The 17,864-nt window shown below is 38.0% G+C and overlaps 1 protein-coding gene across 8 annotated transcripts in view; it reads right to left on the bottom strand.

Moving 5' to 3' along the window:
- The window catches only part of Neo1 (neogenin 1), a 159,428-nt gene that overhangs the window by 48,472 nt on the left and 93,092 nt on the right, over positions 1 to 17,864 (bottom strand). For 5 of the 8 annotated variants that reach the window (XM_031344462.1, XM_031344456.1, XM_031344458.1 and 2 more), the window contains exons 8-11: positions 9,639 to 9,858; positions 5,289 to 5,443; positions 1,170 to 1,318; positions 187 to 325 (exon numbers count right to left, since the gene is read on the bottom strand). In XM_031344462.1, the coding sequence (XP_031200322.1) occupies positions 187 to 325; positions 1,170 to 1,318; positions 5,289 to 5,443; positions 9,639 to 9,858 (663 nt within the window). The remainder of the gene's footprint in view (positions 1 to 186; positions 326 to 1,169; positions 1,319 to 5,288; positions 5,444 to 9,638; positions 9,859 to 17,864) is intronic. The other 3 variants (XM_031344463.1, XM_031344459.1, XM_031344461.1) reach the window with 1 other exon arrangement.

Below are 17,864 nucleotides of genomic sequence, written 5' to 3' on the forward strand. Positions count from 1 at the left end.
AACAGAGAAATCCTGTCTCGAAAAAAAAAACAAAAACAAAAAACAAACAAACAAAAAACAAAACAACAACAACAACAAAAAGAGGTAAAATGGGGATATGAATAAAAGTTTCTTTACATCAAAGCACATGATTTCACTGATTAGAGGTACTAAGAATGGTATTTTGTTGCAAAGGAAAAAGCTCACCATCTGATAATGTTCGAACAGCAACATCTTGTGTAGAAACTCCAGGACCATGTTTATTGTAGGCCACCACTCGGAAACTATATTCTGTGTATTTTTTCAGCCCATTAATGGTGTAGGAGTGACTTGAAACATCAACATCCTTGAATGAAATAGAATACATATCTGTATATACATGTGCACACAGAGAGAGCTCAAACTAAAAGAAATGCTACAAAATGAACAAACTCTGCATAATACAGTTTTAACCCTCTTACAGAATATTATTTATAATAAAAGCAGATTAGTTAATTATAAACAACAGTAATTTACTTAGAAATATTATTTGATGCTTACTAGTCCTTGCTGGTAAAAACCACAAAATAAATCTTAGTACAACAAAATAGATACCATCATCATTTAATTTCCTATATAGCTGTTCCCTCCTCAATTCAGCTCAGCCATTAGACTCTGGCAGTCTCTGCTTGGAGGCTACCACCTGGGGAGCTAAGACAAAAGCTCTCTGCAGACTGTGGGTTCTTCCTTGAAGCAGCTGCCTGGAAATTCACACTGAGATAAGGACCTGACTGGAGACCTTCTAAGTTGCTGGGGACTTTGGTGCCTGACTTCTGCAGTGTTTATGTTATGCAAATATCATGCAACCTAGAGATTCAGTTTCGGTTTTTTGTTAACCTATATATAGTCTGGATATTCTAAGTAAAGTACGAAGCCTTGATTGGGACGCAACTTAGCTTTGTGTTTTCTCTTGCATCTCGAACCCTGTATTTCAGGTCCTTTGGTCCTTCGCCTAAGAGAACCCAAGTTCGTGAAACTGTGGGGCAGTTTCAGACATATATCTCCCTCACCTTTGATTTCTTCAACTAACCAGAGAGCTTTGTAAGATTTTGGGGTGGAGGCTACAGTACTAGCACATCTTGTATGCTAGGCAACTGTTCTACTGCTGAGAAACCGTTGTGGTTCACCAAAAAAATTATATCACTTTATACCTGTTCTTTATCAGTTCCTTTTTCCATGTAGTACAATTTATAATTTTGAATTTCCCCATTGCCAGATAATGGTGTTTCCCATGTGATGGTGATAGAAGTAGGTGACGTTGCATAAGCTCGGATATTAGGTGCTGGGCCAGGGAGCTGAACTGAAAAAGAGAATTCCAAGAGATCAAGATATAATCAGATTTACTGCAGTTCACAATAGTCATTCTCAGCAATACTGTCACAAAGGCCATGTTTCAGAAACAATAAAAGCTAAAAAGACAATTTATTTGATTGAAGATTTTTAGGATATGTACATTCTCCTTTACATAACTCAAGCCAGAAATGAAGTACCTTCAATTTATTAAAAATAAGAAAAATACACAATTCTTGTGATTTACAAATTCTCAGAAGTACATGTGTATATCCACACTCTCTTACCACACAGAGTTGTGTGGAAGCCAGAGGTCAGTGTCAGATGTCTTCCTCTATTATGTTCTACTGCCATGCTCTGAGACAGGGGCTCCCACTGAAGCTGAGGCATACCTGTTTCAGCTTGGCTGGATGATCCAACCTCCCTTCCCCAATCCCTTAGCTGGAGTTGCAGGTGTGTGCCTAGGTTTATGTGCGTGCTGGGGAATCTGAGCTCAAGTCCTTAGACTTGCACAATAAATATTTGAATTACTGAGCCCTCTTCAGCCCCAAATTCTGGTTTTGTAGAGGGACAAGGCAGCACATAAGAGCAACCTCCACTGGAAGAGATCTTTCTGCTGTTGAACACTAAGCAGGTCCTGGGAACACAGGGATGGGTAGAAGTCCCCTTCACAAAGATCTCTCAGTTTAGCACAGAATCAGGCACATTAATAAATGCCGACAGATTCATATGGTGGCTGGAATGAAATAGTAGCGAGTACAGGATTCTGCTGTGTGAAGGGTTCCTTAGGGAAGGGAAGAGAAGAGCTGGTGAATTTCTTGGTATTACAAATAAATGGTTTTCTTAGACATCTGGGAGAAGATTATTTGTCATTGGAGCAATGAGGGGGATAAGTGGGAAGACAATGTTATACGACTTGTATGGTTGTACCACAGAATGGATGTGGAAGAAATAATGTTGGAAACAACAATTAGACGGAGAGGAATGTTTGATGTCCTGCTAGGAGGTTTAGATTTTTCTGACAGGCAGTGAACCAGAGCATGACAGTCAGATCCATGCTTAGAAAGGATGTGTGAATACAACCATGGAAGAGCAACAAGGCAATAAAACCCATTAAAGAAATAGCATCAAGTTCAGAAATAGCTACCATTTACTGAATGTTTACAATGAATCAAACATTTAATAAAGTTAACATGCTACATGCTTCTTTCCTTTTCTGTTCTAATTTAATCTTAGCATTAACAAAATGAGGTGCAAAGTACTACCATTCCCATGAATTTTGAGGTTAAGAACCTTTCCAAGTCATGGGAAATTTATAATGGTGGAGCCAGAAATTGGTCATTTTTTTAGTCTAAAACACAACCTCCTGGAGCTCAGTAAGGAGATGAGGACAGTATTTTTAGTGGGGTAGCTGGTCCTCTGTAGACCCTGGATCTAAATTCTACAGTGGCTCTTACATCAACCCTTTCAGAATATTCTTTTCATCTGATAAGAGTTCTTTCACAATAGTATATAGATCCTAGCTAGCTGCTCAGCTCTATACTTTGGGAGAAATTCTGTATTAAAAATAAGTTTTCTAGCAATAATGTCACTATGATAGACACCTTTAGATTTAAGGACAAGGAAAAAAATGTTTAAAAAAACTTTTTCTCAAACAACAGCTTTATGCCATGGGATTTGTTTTGCTATAGATGTAGAAAGAGCTGAATGTAGTCACTTTAACAGCTGTTTGTGTTATTTAATCCTGAATCACGCTATTTGTTCAATGTTAACAGCACAGCCTGTGTAGCCTGACAGGTGGGGTTTGTCACACTTTTGTTGCTGTGGAAACTTTCTTCCAACTTAACTAAAGAGAGAGGAAAACAAAATAGGAGAAACAAATAGAAAAACAAATTTCCTTAACATCACCTTCAATATACTCATTGGTTAAGCTTAAGCAAATACGATCCTTTAAAAAGGCACTAATGATTCTTTCAAGTCAGCTGTACAATGGTATAACAAATAGAAATTTTAAATCGCAAAATACTCTTCAAAGACTAATTCAGCATCCATACCTCTCCATATGCCCCACACCTTCAGGAGGTGCATGCCCCTCTTCACTGCTGGCATCTCTCTTGTCACGTTACAAATTCCAAAAGCCTGCATCAGAACCAGTTGTTCCTCCTGCCTATAACCTCATTCAACTACTCTTTCTTAACCAAAGCTCTTCAACTAATTATTTCAGTTTCTTTCCATGAGATGGTAGCACCTCATACTATTGTGTATTTAACTGTCTGTCTCTCGTAGTAGGTTGTAAATTCCTTATGAACAGAATTCAGGGCTTACTAATCTTTATATCTGAACTGCCCAACACAGTGAAAGGCACACAGTAGGTACACAATAAAGCCACTTCTCCTTATGTCTTTTCTTTCACTTCTAAATTTGACAATGATTCTTTTAGTTCAATGGTTTAACAATCTGAACACAAAGTCTGAAATGTTCATGAAAGCTATAGTCATTTTCCAAGGGGAATGCAGGTATATATAGACACAGGTATTTTCATTTTCAGAAGGTTCACAGCCCCAGGACAGACCTCTGCAGCAGATCAGACCCAGTGGCCCTTCCTTCGTTCTCGTCATGACTCACTTTGCATGTGAACTGTTTGATCCTATTTCTGGGATTTGGGTCATCCAGTTTCTTTCCCCAAGAATGCTTGTGCTATGTCAAATGCTTTAAGGTCAACCACAGGCTCCATCTTTTCTGGGATTTTTTTTCTATATTTTTATATAAATTCTTCTTTGCTCTGAATTCTACTCTAGTATCTCTCAATTATGGTGCCTCCCTTAAAAGCAAATAAAGGGGGATGGAGCCTGAAATCTAATGGATAGTTCCCACACTTAATCTGAACACAGTTAACTAAGAAATTTAGCACCCCTACCTCTGCAATGAGAATGCATTCACCTTAAATCAATTCTGGACACTCTTTCATGGCCCTGTGTTCTTTCCTAGCATTGACTCATGATTTTAGTATCACCACTACTGTGACCAAACGCCTCCTTATTATATTTACTACTGCTTATGCTCAAGAACAGACATTATTTGTTCACTATCTCTGTGTTTTTAGTACTTTGTATAGTACTTGGCATAGGAGGTACACAAACATTGGATAAGTAATTTGCTGTAACATTAAAAAGTTGCCTTTATTCCATCAATCAGGCAAAGTTCCTGAATTCTTTCTGTTCTGTAATTGGTAAATTCAACTCCCAGACAGGGAGATACAAATGTATCTCACATGCTCCCTACTAAAACAAAGTCTTTTATTTAGGCTCCTAAACACAGAAAAGCTAGTGTAAGTACCATACAAATTAACTAGAGACCATTTTGAGAAAAATATGGCAAGAAGTAACAGTTAAAAGTTTTCAAGAAGGAAAAACATTCTGATATTTCTTATAAACTCAGGCTTGTAGTTTATAAGCAAAAGTTAAGGCACACAGGACATTTATAGTATAAGCCAACCTGACACTTAACCTTAGTCACAGAAAGCCTTAGAAATGTAATTAGAGGCAATCCTACTGAGCACAAAAGAACATAGATTCAAAGCAAAGAGGTTCTAACTACTGAGGTTATGTTGACACAGGGCACTCCAGCTGGCAACAAAGTTAAATACCCACCACTGTGCAAAGCACTATATTACAGACATTGTAGGAACTGTTCATAATAAAAGCAATTAAGGAGTGAACTGATGATGTATCTTAGGATCATATACATACACAGGATCAGAGAAAGGTTCTACAAGACTTCTGAGCTAATCCTTAAAAGATCAGGAAAATATGAATATGAAAGAAAGTAGAAATACACTGAGTGTCGTTGTACTTGCTATGTCCAATAAAATTCATGTTCCCATCTAGAAAGAGCTTAAAGCCCTTATGCATGACGAAAAGCTGACAGGACTCCAAACAGTCCCTCTCATGGTGTGGCCAACAGGCAGGTGAAAGACTTACCCTCAGGCTGTGTTTCTACTCGCAGAGGAGCTGAACTCTCTCCCGAGCCATGCTTATTTTGAGCCATAACTTTGAAGATATACACAGTTGCTGGCATTAAGTTTTGAATAGTCACCTGCATCTCTCCTGGCTGACTGGTATTCTCAACACGCTCCCTTTGGATAAAGAAGGGGTAGGAAAGAAACTGATCAATACAGCATACCTCTAGATAGTTTTAGCTCCTGGGAGATCAAGTCAATTAAGTCACATTTACTCTCAAAAGTGAAACTGAGCATTACCAGGCAGAACAGTATATGAAGACTGGCAGAACAGTTGTAAATACTTGTAAATACTTGGCAAGCTTGGGTGATCTTGCTCAAACATTACTGATATCACTGATTATAACCAAATACATACATACGACTCAGCAGGGTGTGTGTGTGTGTGTGTGTGTGTGTGTGTGTGTGTGTGTAAAACATAACAAAGAAAAGGCCATGAATTGGAAGGGGGACAATGAGAAGAGTTAGAGCGGGGGGGGGGGGCCGGGGGAGGAAGGGAAATGGGAAACCAGTGTAATTATATTTTCATCTACAAATTTTTTTTAAAAAACCAAATTGGCAAAAACAAACAAAACAAAAACAAAGTGGCCACAGAATATTTACAGAGGTTGTTACACTGTAGTTGGCTAGGCCACCTAAAAAGAATACTATAGTGTTAAAAAATTATTGTTTAGCAATAATTTTTATCCAAATTTTTATACTTTGAGGTAGCTAAACCTTGTTTTGATCACCCATGACTGTTCTGTTTAATGGGAAGGACTGAACTATACAGCATAGGCTATTACTCACCTATATATAAATTTTTAAACAATATATTTCCTAGAAAAACAATTGGGGATAGTATTTTACTTGAAAGTGAAGTATAAGACTGTCTCATTCAGGCTTACACACTCCACAAGTAGTAGACAGAATGCTCACACAGAAGGAGATTCACACACATACAGAATTTAAAATTTGCCTTCTGATCCTAAGTATTACATTGCTGAAATTGTATGTATTTTTTGTTTGTTCCTCTCTGAAAGGTAGAGAAATGGGAGAAATCAGTGACATTATTAAAACCTGAAACAAATTTCTATAGAATCATTGTTATCAGTCATAAGCATGATTCTCAGAGATGAAAGACCCATCTAAGAAGGCTCTGATAGACTGGTCTATATGAACCAAGTTTCTCTTCAGAAGAAAGAGAAGGCAATTTCAGAACAGCAACCTGTGATAATCATAAAGGACTATTTTCAGGATATCTGTGTAGTTACAATGGAACTGAGATTTGAATTCTCCAGCTGAATCAAATGAGAATGAAAAAAGTGTGTTTTATATTAAGACAGTGTTGAACAAGAAGCTAGGAGATCTAATTCTGGTTATGGTAGGGCTGTAAGCCTGTCAAGAGGCTATGAGCAAGCCACTAGCTCTTTCTGAACCCTACTTTCTTTAGGTATTTAATGAAAGAATGAGACAGGTTGGGTAACTTTTTCTTAAAAGTGCCAGACAGTAAAGCTTACAGGCAAAACTCTTGCTTATACAATACTTAAAAAACAAAAACCAAACCAAACCAAAACAAAACAAACCCTGTTTTAAAATACAGAAACAATTATTTTTTTTCTTATTTCAATTCAATTATTCAATTAATAATTGAATTGCATTCAATTATTAGCTCCTGAATCATAAAAATAATGGCTCCGATTTGGCCTGGTATCCATTATATGCAGCCCTAGAATTAGACTAAAGCTCTACGTTTCATCCATCTTGAAAATACTATTAACACTAACTCTCAACTTTTCATTTAATAGCCATATCAGAAAAGCACTGGCATTTAAAATAAAGGCATTTAAATGGTAAAAAGGACAAATACTACACAGGTATAAAAAAGGCAATCGAAGGACCCTCTGGATTATGCAATTTAAGTGCCCAACAGAATTACTACTTATGACCAAGGCACATAGTGCCACCTGGTGGTTGAAATTTTAAATGCAGAAGTAGAGAAGTTTGCCTGTAAGGCAGTGGTCTACATTCTTACACTGTATTCTTACTATACTGCATAAAATAATTTATTATCCTTGTTTTTAAGATGATAAACATAAGCCAAAGAAGGCTAAATAAACTGTTTATATTATAAGACAAAATAATCACAATATAGGTTTAAGACTTCATTTTAGACTTCTTTTATACCTTCATAAATCAAGCGTAATGAAGTAACAAAGCTTAGCCTCTTCAAGCATCTTCTTTAATATATTTTCCACATTTCCTACCCACTCTAGGTCACTGCTGTTACCTTCATCCAGATGTCAACTGTTGGATCAAAATCAACATACCTGCTCTCTCTCTGGATTCTTTTTCCTTCTCTTATTATAAACTTGAAAAGTGCTCTCAAAATACTGCTAACTACAAACTGTTAATTACAGAGGGCACAAATGCTCAAAAGTCTAAAATCATCCATTCTCATTTTATTATGCCCAAATTCTTACTGGTATTCCAACATGTGGTTCCAAATGTGTGCTTTATTTTTAATCTCATACTGATTTCTACCAAAAGCTCTGAGTCAGGGAGATAAGCATTAAGGTGTCAGAATCCTTAGTTCAGAAATGGAAACTGAACTCTTGTGTCCTTGCAACTGTCACTGTAAATGTCTCAGCCCACTTCTAGCTCCCAAATGACATCATCAGATATGTAAATTCTAAAAATTTAACAAAAGGTACTAGGATAAGCTGGGTCTAATACAGTGTACAAGTGAATAGAAACTTGTATGTGGGCATTTAGGGGAGACCGGAGGAGTGTTATCTGAGCATGACAAGAAACCAAGAATAATTATGTTTGGGAAATCTATGTAGGGCAGAAGTGTTAATGAAGGAAAAGGTCCCGCTGTAGAGACAGTGCGCCTTATGCACAGGAATAACCAGATGCCTTCTTCCCTGTGAATTTACATGACATTTGCAATTAGGCTGTCAAAGTCACCCAGAGGTTATTCTGATGTTGACACTGAAACCTGCTAGGACCCACGTGCTGCTGCTGCATCCTTCCACTCTGGAGGTGTGAGTGTGGGTTCTGGGAGGTTTTGTTGTTTTATTTCTTCTTTTTTATCTTCTTGTTTTAGTTTTTAGTTTTCTTGTTCTCAGCACTTACCACTCTCTAAACTTCCTTTTATTTAATGACTTTCATGTTCAGTAGACTAGTACTGTTCTATCTTTTTATGTATAGGACTTTATTTCCTTATCTTTGTAAAATCTCAAACAATCTGTTTTCAGTAAGCATTATTTGACAAGTAGTCCAATCTATCAAGATAAAGGTATATTACTGCAACTTGTGATGAGGCAAACCACAGGTGTAGGACTGTACTTCCAGTGTTAAGGCTCCAAGATGAGAACAATAAAATAATCTACAACATCAGCAGGTGACATGGGTCTTTCACAGAGTTCATAATTTGGTGGGGAAAACAATGTAAATACACATGAAACAACCTAACAACCTTAAATTATTCTCCTTATTATAGATAATTGTCAATATAAGTGGTTTCAATACATATGGAGAGTAACAGTGGAGACTGCCCTGAGAGGGCTTAATGGGGCTTAAATTGGTACAGAAGGAATAAGACATGCAGCTTTAGCTGGAAAGAGGAAAGGAGAAAGAACTCAGAGAGACTAGGAACAGAGGCACCACTGAGAAGTAGAGGGCTTCCCTAGAAAATGAGTTTACCTGAGAAGAAAGGAAAATGAGGGTATATACGCAAATAAAGAAAGCCAGGCTATGGGATGAAGCGGTCTGGAGATTCTAGACATTTTCCTGTAAACAGCGTAAGCTCCTGAGGTGGGTGGAGGTACCAGGGAATTTACCAACAGTGGCATTGTAGGGACATTACTCCCAAGTACTCTTTTGACATCAAAAAGACCCTATTGGTACAAAATTAAATTCACTTGACTAATAAGTGATACTGACTTTAATCTTTACACTTTATGTTGAATGAATCTTATGAGAAAGGTATATAGTTCTACTGTCAGAGATGTGCTTCGGTGGCAATGTTTATTCAGCATACATATTGATTTGATTTGTTTGAGTCCCTGCACTACGATCAGTAATCAAAAGACACCAGGCACAGTCCAGGCTTTATCTGAATGCTTCCACCTAAACAGCTCTATCTGCTAGGCCTACAATGTGTGTGGAGTTTATATAATGCCCTAAATAACACTGAGGAAGACATATTTCAACAATCTTATTTTCTGGACTGAAATTGGTACAAGCCCTGCACAATAAGATAGGGTGAGCATGACCAGGCAAGGTGTAAGAAGATGCAGTCCACTGGCATCTTACATGCAGCACTTACCTAGCAACCCCTTCCTTGGTGTAGAACACTGAATAGGTGAGATTGTCTCCATGAGGATCGGATGCAGGTGTACGCCATGTCAATTTAATGAAGCGAGTAGAGACCAGGGAGGCCACGACGTCTCGAGGAGCTGAAGGTAGTGGTCCCGTTGTGGCTGGTGCTAGATGGTCAGTAGTGGCACTGGTCAGTGAAGTGGGAGGTAATGTTGGGATGGCAACATCTTGTCATGTGCAAACATTGGGGAATATGAAGGGCAAACCACGACGGTTTTTAAAGAGAACAGAAAAACAAAAAACAAAAAAGAAATAAACAAAACCACGATGGGAAATAAAATAAAATGAATGAACATAAAAAAGGCCATTAAACTGAAGGCTAACATGCAGGCCGGGGTAACTACTGCAAACTAATGGGGATATTCAAGACACATCGCTGTGGAACAGATTTTCTGATCTGATAAGGGTTGTGGATAAGGAACAGGGAAAGGACAGCTGAGAATAACACATCCTAAATGACGACACAGCAGTGCCCAGGTAATCTTAATATTGAAAGCAGCATGCAATATGTGTCAAACTCTGCATATAACTCTCATAGTTCGGTGGACCTCAGTATTTTCTACTTTACCAAAATATGGAAAAACCTATCTATAATGATTATAGTATAGGTACTCCTCATTACGCTCTACAATGGACCCCAGGGGAAAGTCTTGGGGTGGGGGTATATGACTTCATTTAGTTTTTTTCAGCTTTACAGATTAGAAAGCTACACTTTCAATTTTAATATTAAGCTCTGTTATCCACATTGGCAATACCCAAGGAAGTGACAACTTTTCTCACCTTGATAAATTACACTTCAATTGTCATTATGCCAATCTGTTTAGCTATATCACTATAAAAACCCGAACCCCAAATTCCAAGACCACATAAAACAATATAGGTAACAGGATCCTCCACCAGGATCTTCGCCATGATGTAAACAGCTACAGACATGCAGTACTGGGTGCAAGAGATGAAGCAATGCAAACACTAAGCATCCATGGCTAACCTGCTTTTCCTGAGGTGGCCTACCCTATTAGATAGTTCTGATTTTAGAAACTTTACTCCTTGTACTCAACCTAAATCTTCCTTCTAGAGACAAAAGTACACATTTAGTCTCCCTCACACACATACCCCACCCCTCAGAGAGGGTCTCATGTTAAAAAAAGTTACTATAAAATTCCTGGGGAAATTGGTAAAAAACAGGCAGAGGAAAAAATAATTTGTAGTCTTTGTTTCTCCCACATCTGCCATTTGTGGAGATGGAGTCCAGGGCCTCCAGTGGATTAGATAAGCACTCTTATCTTACACAGTTTTGAATTAAGTGGTAGGCAATAAGGCAAACAGTCTCCTAGAGGTATCTAAGCACTTTCCACACGGAACTCTGCCTCATTATGTGGACCAGGAAATCATCACAACAATTCTGTAATCTGTACTGCCATATTGTCTCAATCTTACAGAGGATGACATTTGAAGGACATGGAATCACGTGTCCTGGGTCATAGCAAGCGGTAGAGAAATAACTAACTCTGACTTCTAGTGTAAAGGCCCTGAATGTAGCCAGCAGAATGGAAACTTCACTTCCAGTGTGGCTGGGTCACTGGGAACCATTTATTCTTTCCTTTTTATGTCTACTCCTTGGAAGAGTTAGTCTATTAAAATGTAACATTATCAAGTTTTCTTCAGCTATAAGCACAAACATAGTGAAACACATAGCCTAATATAAAATAGCAATGCTCACAGAGTTCTAGGGCATTTCTGTTACACAGAACACTTGATTTTAAAACAACCTAACTAAGTCTTCCACAAAATTAACATCTGGAAACTACTCCAAGACTTTTATAAATGTTAATCAATCATCACATGCTGAAAGCCTAAGTGAAACCACAGATCTTGAGGCCAAATATAGGCAATCATACTCTTTGAAAAATTATGCTGTTTTGTTGTCCTTTTGCCATCAGAATTTTTACTCCCGAGAGTTCAAAGACCTGATCACGCACTCTGCTCCAAAACTTCCCATAGCATAAGCCTGAAAACCTCAGCACTGGGCTCACAGTCTTCTACAAGTTGATCCCCAGCCTAGAGAGACACTGTTATGTGATGGAACATACCTTTCATTCTGTATTCTGGATCTTTCTGGCTCACTGCACAAAATGAGCTGTTCAGCTTTGTTGTTCACACTGTCCATGTCTATAGCAACAGACACAGGCCAATATGGGACTAATAGCTTCAAGTAACTAACACATTACACACACCTGAAGCTGTTTCTGAAGTGGAGATCATGAAGTTCTGTGCTGGACATGTTGCCCTTGGTTAAGAGGATCCAATTATTCTAATTTGACACCTAATTAAGTCAGTGAAGTGAGCTGTGAGTAGGCACATTTAAAATTTCATTTTGAAATACAAAATGTTTGTGTGTGTGTTTTTAATTTCTAAATTCCCTCAAAAGGCAAGAGTGTCTTGGGAAAGGTTCTTTCTCTGTAGCCCTTAGTTTCCTCATGTAAAGAACTCTATTATATTGGTAAGTCCCAGGTTTGTTCATGGTGACATTGACTAGAATTGGATGAGATCTACGGGATGCATGAATGTCAACAAAGGTACAGCTCCATACACCATCACATGTATGATATGTTAGCAAGTACACCAGAAAGAAAGGAAAGAAGGGGAGAGAGGGAAAAAGAGGGAGTGTGTGTGTATGAGAGAGAGACATAAAGACACATGGGAGCCCAGTGTTAGACAATCTGACAATTCTACAGGAGAAAAATCCTATGTTGTTTGCATGTAACACTTCTAAATCTTAACCATGCAATCTTTTCTCCCAGACAGTAATCAGTTCTGGGCACCCTAGATTAAATACCAGCCGTGATCCTGTACTGCAGAAAGGCCTCTGTGCCTGGAAGCTGCTCGGCTGTTCAACCATGTTGAGTAGTCACTTTCATGCTTCTTATTGTAAAGACACAGTGAGCCAATTATAAAAACAACTTACACAAGCAGAAGTTTGGAAGGAGAAGAACTAACATTTTCCTTTCCTGTAGAGGGCATGAGGGCCTGTACTCCAGAGAAGCATTACGGGAACCAGGAACGTTAATCATGAAGAGGTATCTCCTCAGTGGAGGAGAGGAATCAAATACCTGCACTCCATCCAGAAAGCTGAGAGTGGGGGCTGTTAATGACCTGGTGACCTTTTTGCTAACGGTGGAGGCAGTCCTCACCCAAATGTTCCAGAATGCTTATCCCAGACTCCTCCATCTCTAAACCATTACTCATCCTTAGGAGAGGAATCACAGAATGTTTACCCCAGATTCTCCCCTCTCTAGACCATTACCTTAGGGGAGATCCCTATGGTCTGCTGACCTCTATGCTATTGATCAGAGACTACACTAGATTCTAGGCCTTTTATCTATGGAAATCACCCTCATAGTCACATGCACTTTGAAAAGGAATTTCTATGTAGTCAATATCTTAAGTTTTATTGTGCATCTGGAATTGGACTGATTGTTGCCTGGAAACCTTTTCCCATACTGCACCATGTTTTAAACATGCTGATAATGAACCACATGGCATTAGACTCCCAGAAGTTTGATCCAGGTTGATAAAGTCAATCTGGTTTTCATTCTTATCTTTTCATGTGGTTTGCCTTTCTGTCTGACACCTGCAGGGGTCCCCTCACTTTCCATTACATCCAAATATTTCTACTAGAATGTAGTTGGTATCTTTATACCTTTGAGATATTACTTGGGATCTCCTTTCTTGCCTCTCCTAAACCTTTCCCTGTCTCCCTTCCCTCAACTTCCCAGGAGTCATGAAGTGAACAAGCTCGGCTAACACTCTTGTTACGAAATACTTCACTACAGGAAGCCCAAAGCAACAGTTACGTGACCATGGACTAAAACTCGATAAGCATGAGCAAAGACAAACTTTCTTCCTTTAGGTAGTTTCCCCAGGTATTCTATCACAGCATGAGAAAGTTGACTAATACAGATGTCTTTATAGTTACACACATAAATAAGGAAATGGAATGATGCCAAACATGTTGCTTCCCAAACTTTTGTACAACATATGGCTTGAAGAGGCCACATCTGAATAAAAACGAATTTCAAGATTCCCAATCGCTACAAAGTATTTCCAAGCATAGAGTCACTTTTATTATTCCTTACACGGATGGTTATTTTTGGTTTAATTTTAGTTAGTTTGTTTGCTCTTGGTCTTTCTAGACAGGGTTTCTCTGTGTATCCCTGGCTGTTCTAGAACTCACTCTGTAGACCAGGCTGACCTCGAACTCACAGAAATCTGCTTGCCTCCTGAGTGCTGGGATTAAAAACATGCACCACCATACCTGACTTGAGAACTATTCCCAAGTAATCACCAGGACATCATAAATTCCATTTTGTATTAAACAAAAAAGTATTTTAAATAAATCAAAATGTATTAAGAAATAAGGTAGATAAGAGTAAAGTAAGTTTAATGGAAGAATTATGGAATCCTAAGTACTTGAAAGGGGCAGGCTGAAAAGACAAAAATCAGTTGATCTTGAGGAACTGTCAGTACATTTGGAAGCAGGGATGACATGGATAGGAGGAAGTATACCAGAGTTTGTAAAAGGAGTTCTGAGACTTCAAAATCCTCCCGAACATTTATACTCAAGTGAGGAGATCAGAATGGCATAGAATGGAAGATGCCACCTAAGTCACACCAAGGTAACATCAAGGTTAACATGACCAAACAGCAAGGTGTATTGAAAAACAGAAGCACTACAAGGTCACTTCCCATTTGTACTTAAGGAAAGAAAAATCATATCAGCATAACCTTAAGATAATGAAAGAACATATACTTTGACCAAAACTTTGTAAGTGTTTAAGATCAGAAGTCTAAAGAACTGTCAAATTGAAAGAGACAGACAGAACATAAATGCAACATGGTATCCAAAAGGCTGGAGGAGAATGAATTCCTACAACTCTCCTGAGCTCCTTTCCTGTACATTTCTCTCAAGTAGATCTATAAATTCCAACTGCTGTTCTAAACCTAACTCTTCCATCTGACTCTGACCTTGCTAGGTGATCTGCTCCCAGATGTAAGGGTGCCCTTACCCACCCTGGGCAGCATTCCAGGAAGTATTCCAGGCAGGTAAGTGGGGCTAATTTCACTAATCTTAGTGGTCATGATCCTTGCATGCTTGCAAAATGTTTAAAATATTTCTTCTATATTCTTTGTCTAGTTTGTTTATTGTCTGGTTGTCTACTGCAGAAGTAAGTTCAATATTCTATTATAGATGTATGTGCTTTAAAAATGTTGTAAAAATTATTAGTAATTTCTCTCAAAGACGTAATACAGTAATAAAAGATGCTGGATCATGGTACTAGCCATAATAAATAGTTATGTACAACAAACAAAAGATGTATAGGCTTCAAGGATAGTTTGTATCTTTTAAGATGAGAGAATATATTCAAGGCTAACTCCAATTAGCCAACATTTTGCTTGATAAAGGACATGCTATTAATTTCTTGATGTTAATGTTTTATTTTATTCCCATTATAAGGAGAGGATGATTACAGTTAAAACACAGACACACACACATGGTGGGAGGGGTGCTGACACATATCTGTCAGCACCTGGGAGGCGAGACATGAAGAAGAACGTGGATTCCATACTAGACTGGGTACCTATACAAGGAGACCCTGCCTCAAAGTACAACAAATAAAGTCACCTAAGTTGAGGACAAAGATCATCTGTAAATTGTAGAGCTCTTGCCTAGTATTTTGAGGACCTTTCTTGTTGCTGTGAGAAAAATACCTGTCAAAAGCAACTAAGGAAGAAAAGGTTTATTTGGGCTCAGGGTACATCATTTCGGAGAACTGTGGCAGTGACACAGACCAATTTAAGCTGTGGCAGCAGGAGAATGATCGTGTTCTATTCCAGTCTGGAAGTAGAGAGATGAGTGCACTGTCAAAACAATGGCAGGGTCTTGCTAGGCAGTGCAGGCTGCTGTCTATGGTTACAGGAAACACTCAATCACAGGCAGATTCTTCACAATGCATGTAGGAACAGTTTCCCTACAGAGCATCACCATTTTAAGAGTAAAGCCAGTAGGGCTGTCACATTGGTAAATATGCTACCATATTCTAACAAAATCTTAAAAGACACCCTGTCATTTCACATGGTATCTATCAGGCAATATCTTCACAATACCATCAGGGTAGAGATAAGCTGTTTTTATAAGTGCCATTGGAAAACCAACCAAATTGTTAGAAATGCCATTCTAAAATTGACAAAAACTGTGTGTATCAAAGTTCACACAGCTCAGTACTCATCCTGATAATTTCTCTTCTGGGTCCTATTCCATAATTCTGAAAGCACAGTTCATTTCCCCTACAGCAAACAGCTGAAAAGAAGCAATTAAAAACAAGCAAGCTTTTGAGATGCACAGACCAACAATTAGAATCCAATAAAAAAACTACTACTCCAATAGATGAAAGAGGTTGAGTAAAAGCATTCGTATTCAGTCAGGGAAACAACTGTACGAAGCTATTAGTCACAGTACTTTATTAAAAATAAAAGCAGTAGTAGAACAAGAGAAGATGCACGTATCATTTGCTCCTGAGAGTAATGTGTCACATAAAGGAGACACTGAAAAGTATGTGGTAGTTATGACTTCAAGCTGTATGCAGTGCTCCCAATGGTGTCTCTCAGTGTGCTGGAGAAGTTTCACAGCTTGGCAGTGAGGTGCGCAAGAGGTGACATAGATTTCTTATAATAAAATTCATCATTATTCCTCTTTTAAGTATGATAATGAGACAAAAATTAGAGCAAAGGAATAATGCTGTGTAATTATGATTACTGAGCAACATCTTTGTACACTGTCACAATCTAATTTACAAACATCTGTCAGGACAAGAATAATTTTTTTCAACAAAGCTCATGTAAAGAAATTTTATTAATTCTAACATTCTGATTTTCAGGTAGAAAAAAGTCTAATAATTTTCAAAGATCCTATGCTTACAATAGGGCTTACTTGGGCTGGAGAGATGGCTCAGTGGTTAGGAACACTGACTGTTCTTCCAAAGGACCTGGGTTGAATTCCCAGTACCCACATGGCAGTTCATAGCTGTCTGTAACTCCAAGATCTGACACCCTCACACAGACACATGTGCAGACAAACACTAATGCACATAAAATTTAAAGGGGGGGGGGTTGGAGAGATGGTTCGGTGGTCAAGAACACTGGCTGCTCTCCCAGAAGTCCTGAGTTCAACTCCTAGTAATCAGATGGTGGCTCACAGTCATCTGTAATGGGATTTGATGCCCTCTTCTGGCACGCAAGTATACATGAAGATATAATATACATTAAAAAAAAAAAAGATTAAAAAAACAATAGTGCTTACTTGAAATAGCATGTACTTTTTTGTTATGTATTATTTGAAAGAAAAATCAAATTGTCTTGTGAGAATCTAACATGAGTTTTAAAACTTGAAAGATATATTTTTTTTCAAGGTTTGTATGACAGAAACAATGATAGACTTGACACCTACTTTCAGCCTGGGAATCATTTCCCTATTACTATCAGCATTATTTCACTTCTAGAAAGAGAAAAAGTCTGAAGTGCAAATGATTCCCAAATATCCTGAATATCCTTAAAATGGCCGTGCTTATTCAAATAACCTTATTGATGCTAGTGTAATCAGGAAGGTGTATCTAATTTTAAAGCTATTTGCCATGTCTTCAATATTCATAAATGTTATTCCCCAAGGCAGTATTAAGACATATATGCTCAAGATCCTTTATCATATTTAAATAAAATCCATACAATTAATAACAAGCCAACAACTCTGATGAAGAAACTGATTTAAGAGAGTATATTTACAAAGTAAGGGCAGAAATTACACTAAACAACAGCGCTCACTGACTACTGATATTGAAATGGTAACTGTTTAGCAATGCTGGCAAAGCTCTACAACATAAGTGATACAAACAGTGAACACATATCCCTTTCTTGCAGACTAATAGGAAAGAACTGTGTGTGTATATCACATGACCATGGCATACATAATATAGAAAGTAGGTTAAATAACACTTAATGACATTAGGTATTTCCTTTCTGCTGGAAGCCAAGAACACTGGCAGCTAAAATGGCATTTATAGTAAGGCTTTGATAGACATATAAGATTTGACCCTGACAAAAGAGAAGAGAAGCATTTTTT

Source organism: Mastomys coucha, unplaced genomic scaffold (genome assembly GCF_008632895.1).
Source record: "Mastomys coucha isolate ucsf_1 unplaced genomic scaffold, UCSF_Mcou_1 pScaffold23, whole genome shotgun sequence".
Classification (NCBI taxonomy): Eukaryota; Metazoa; Chordata; class Mammalia; order Rodentia; family Muridae; genus Mastomys; species Mastomys coucha.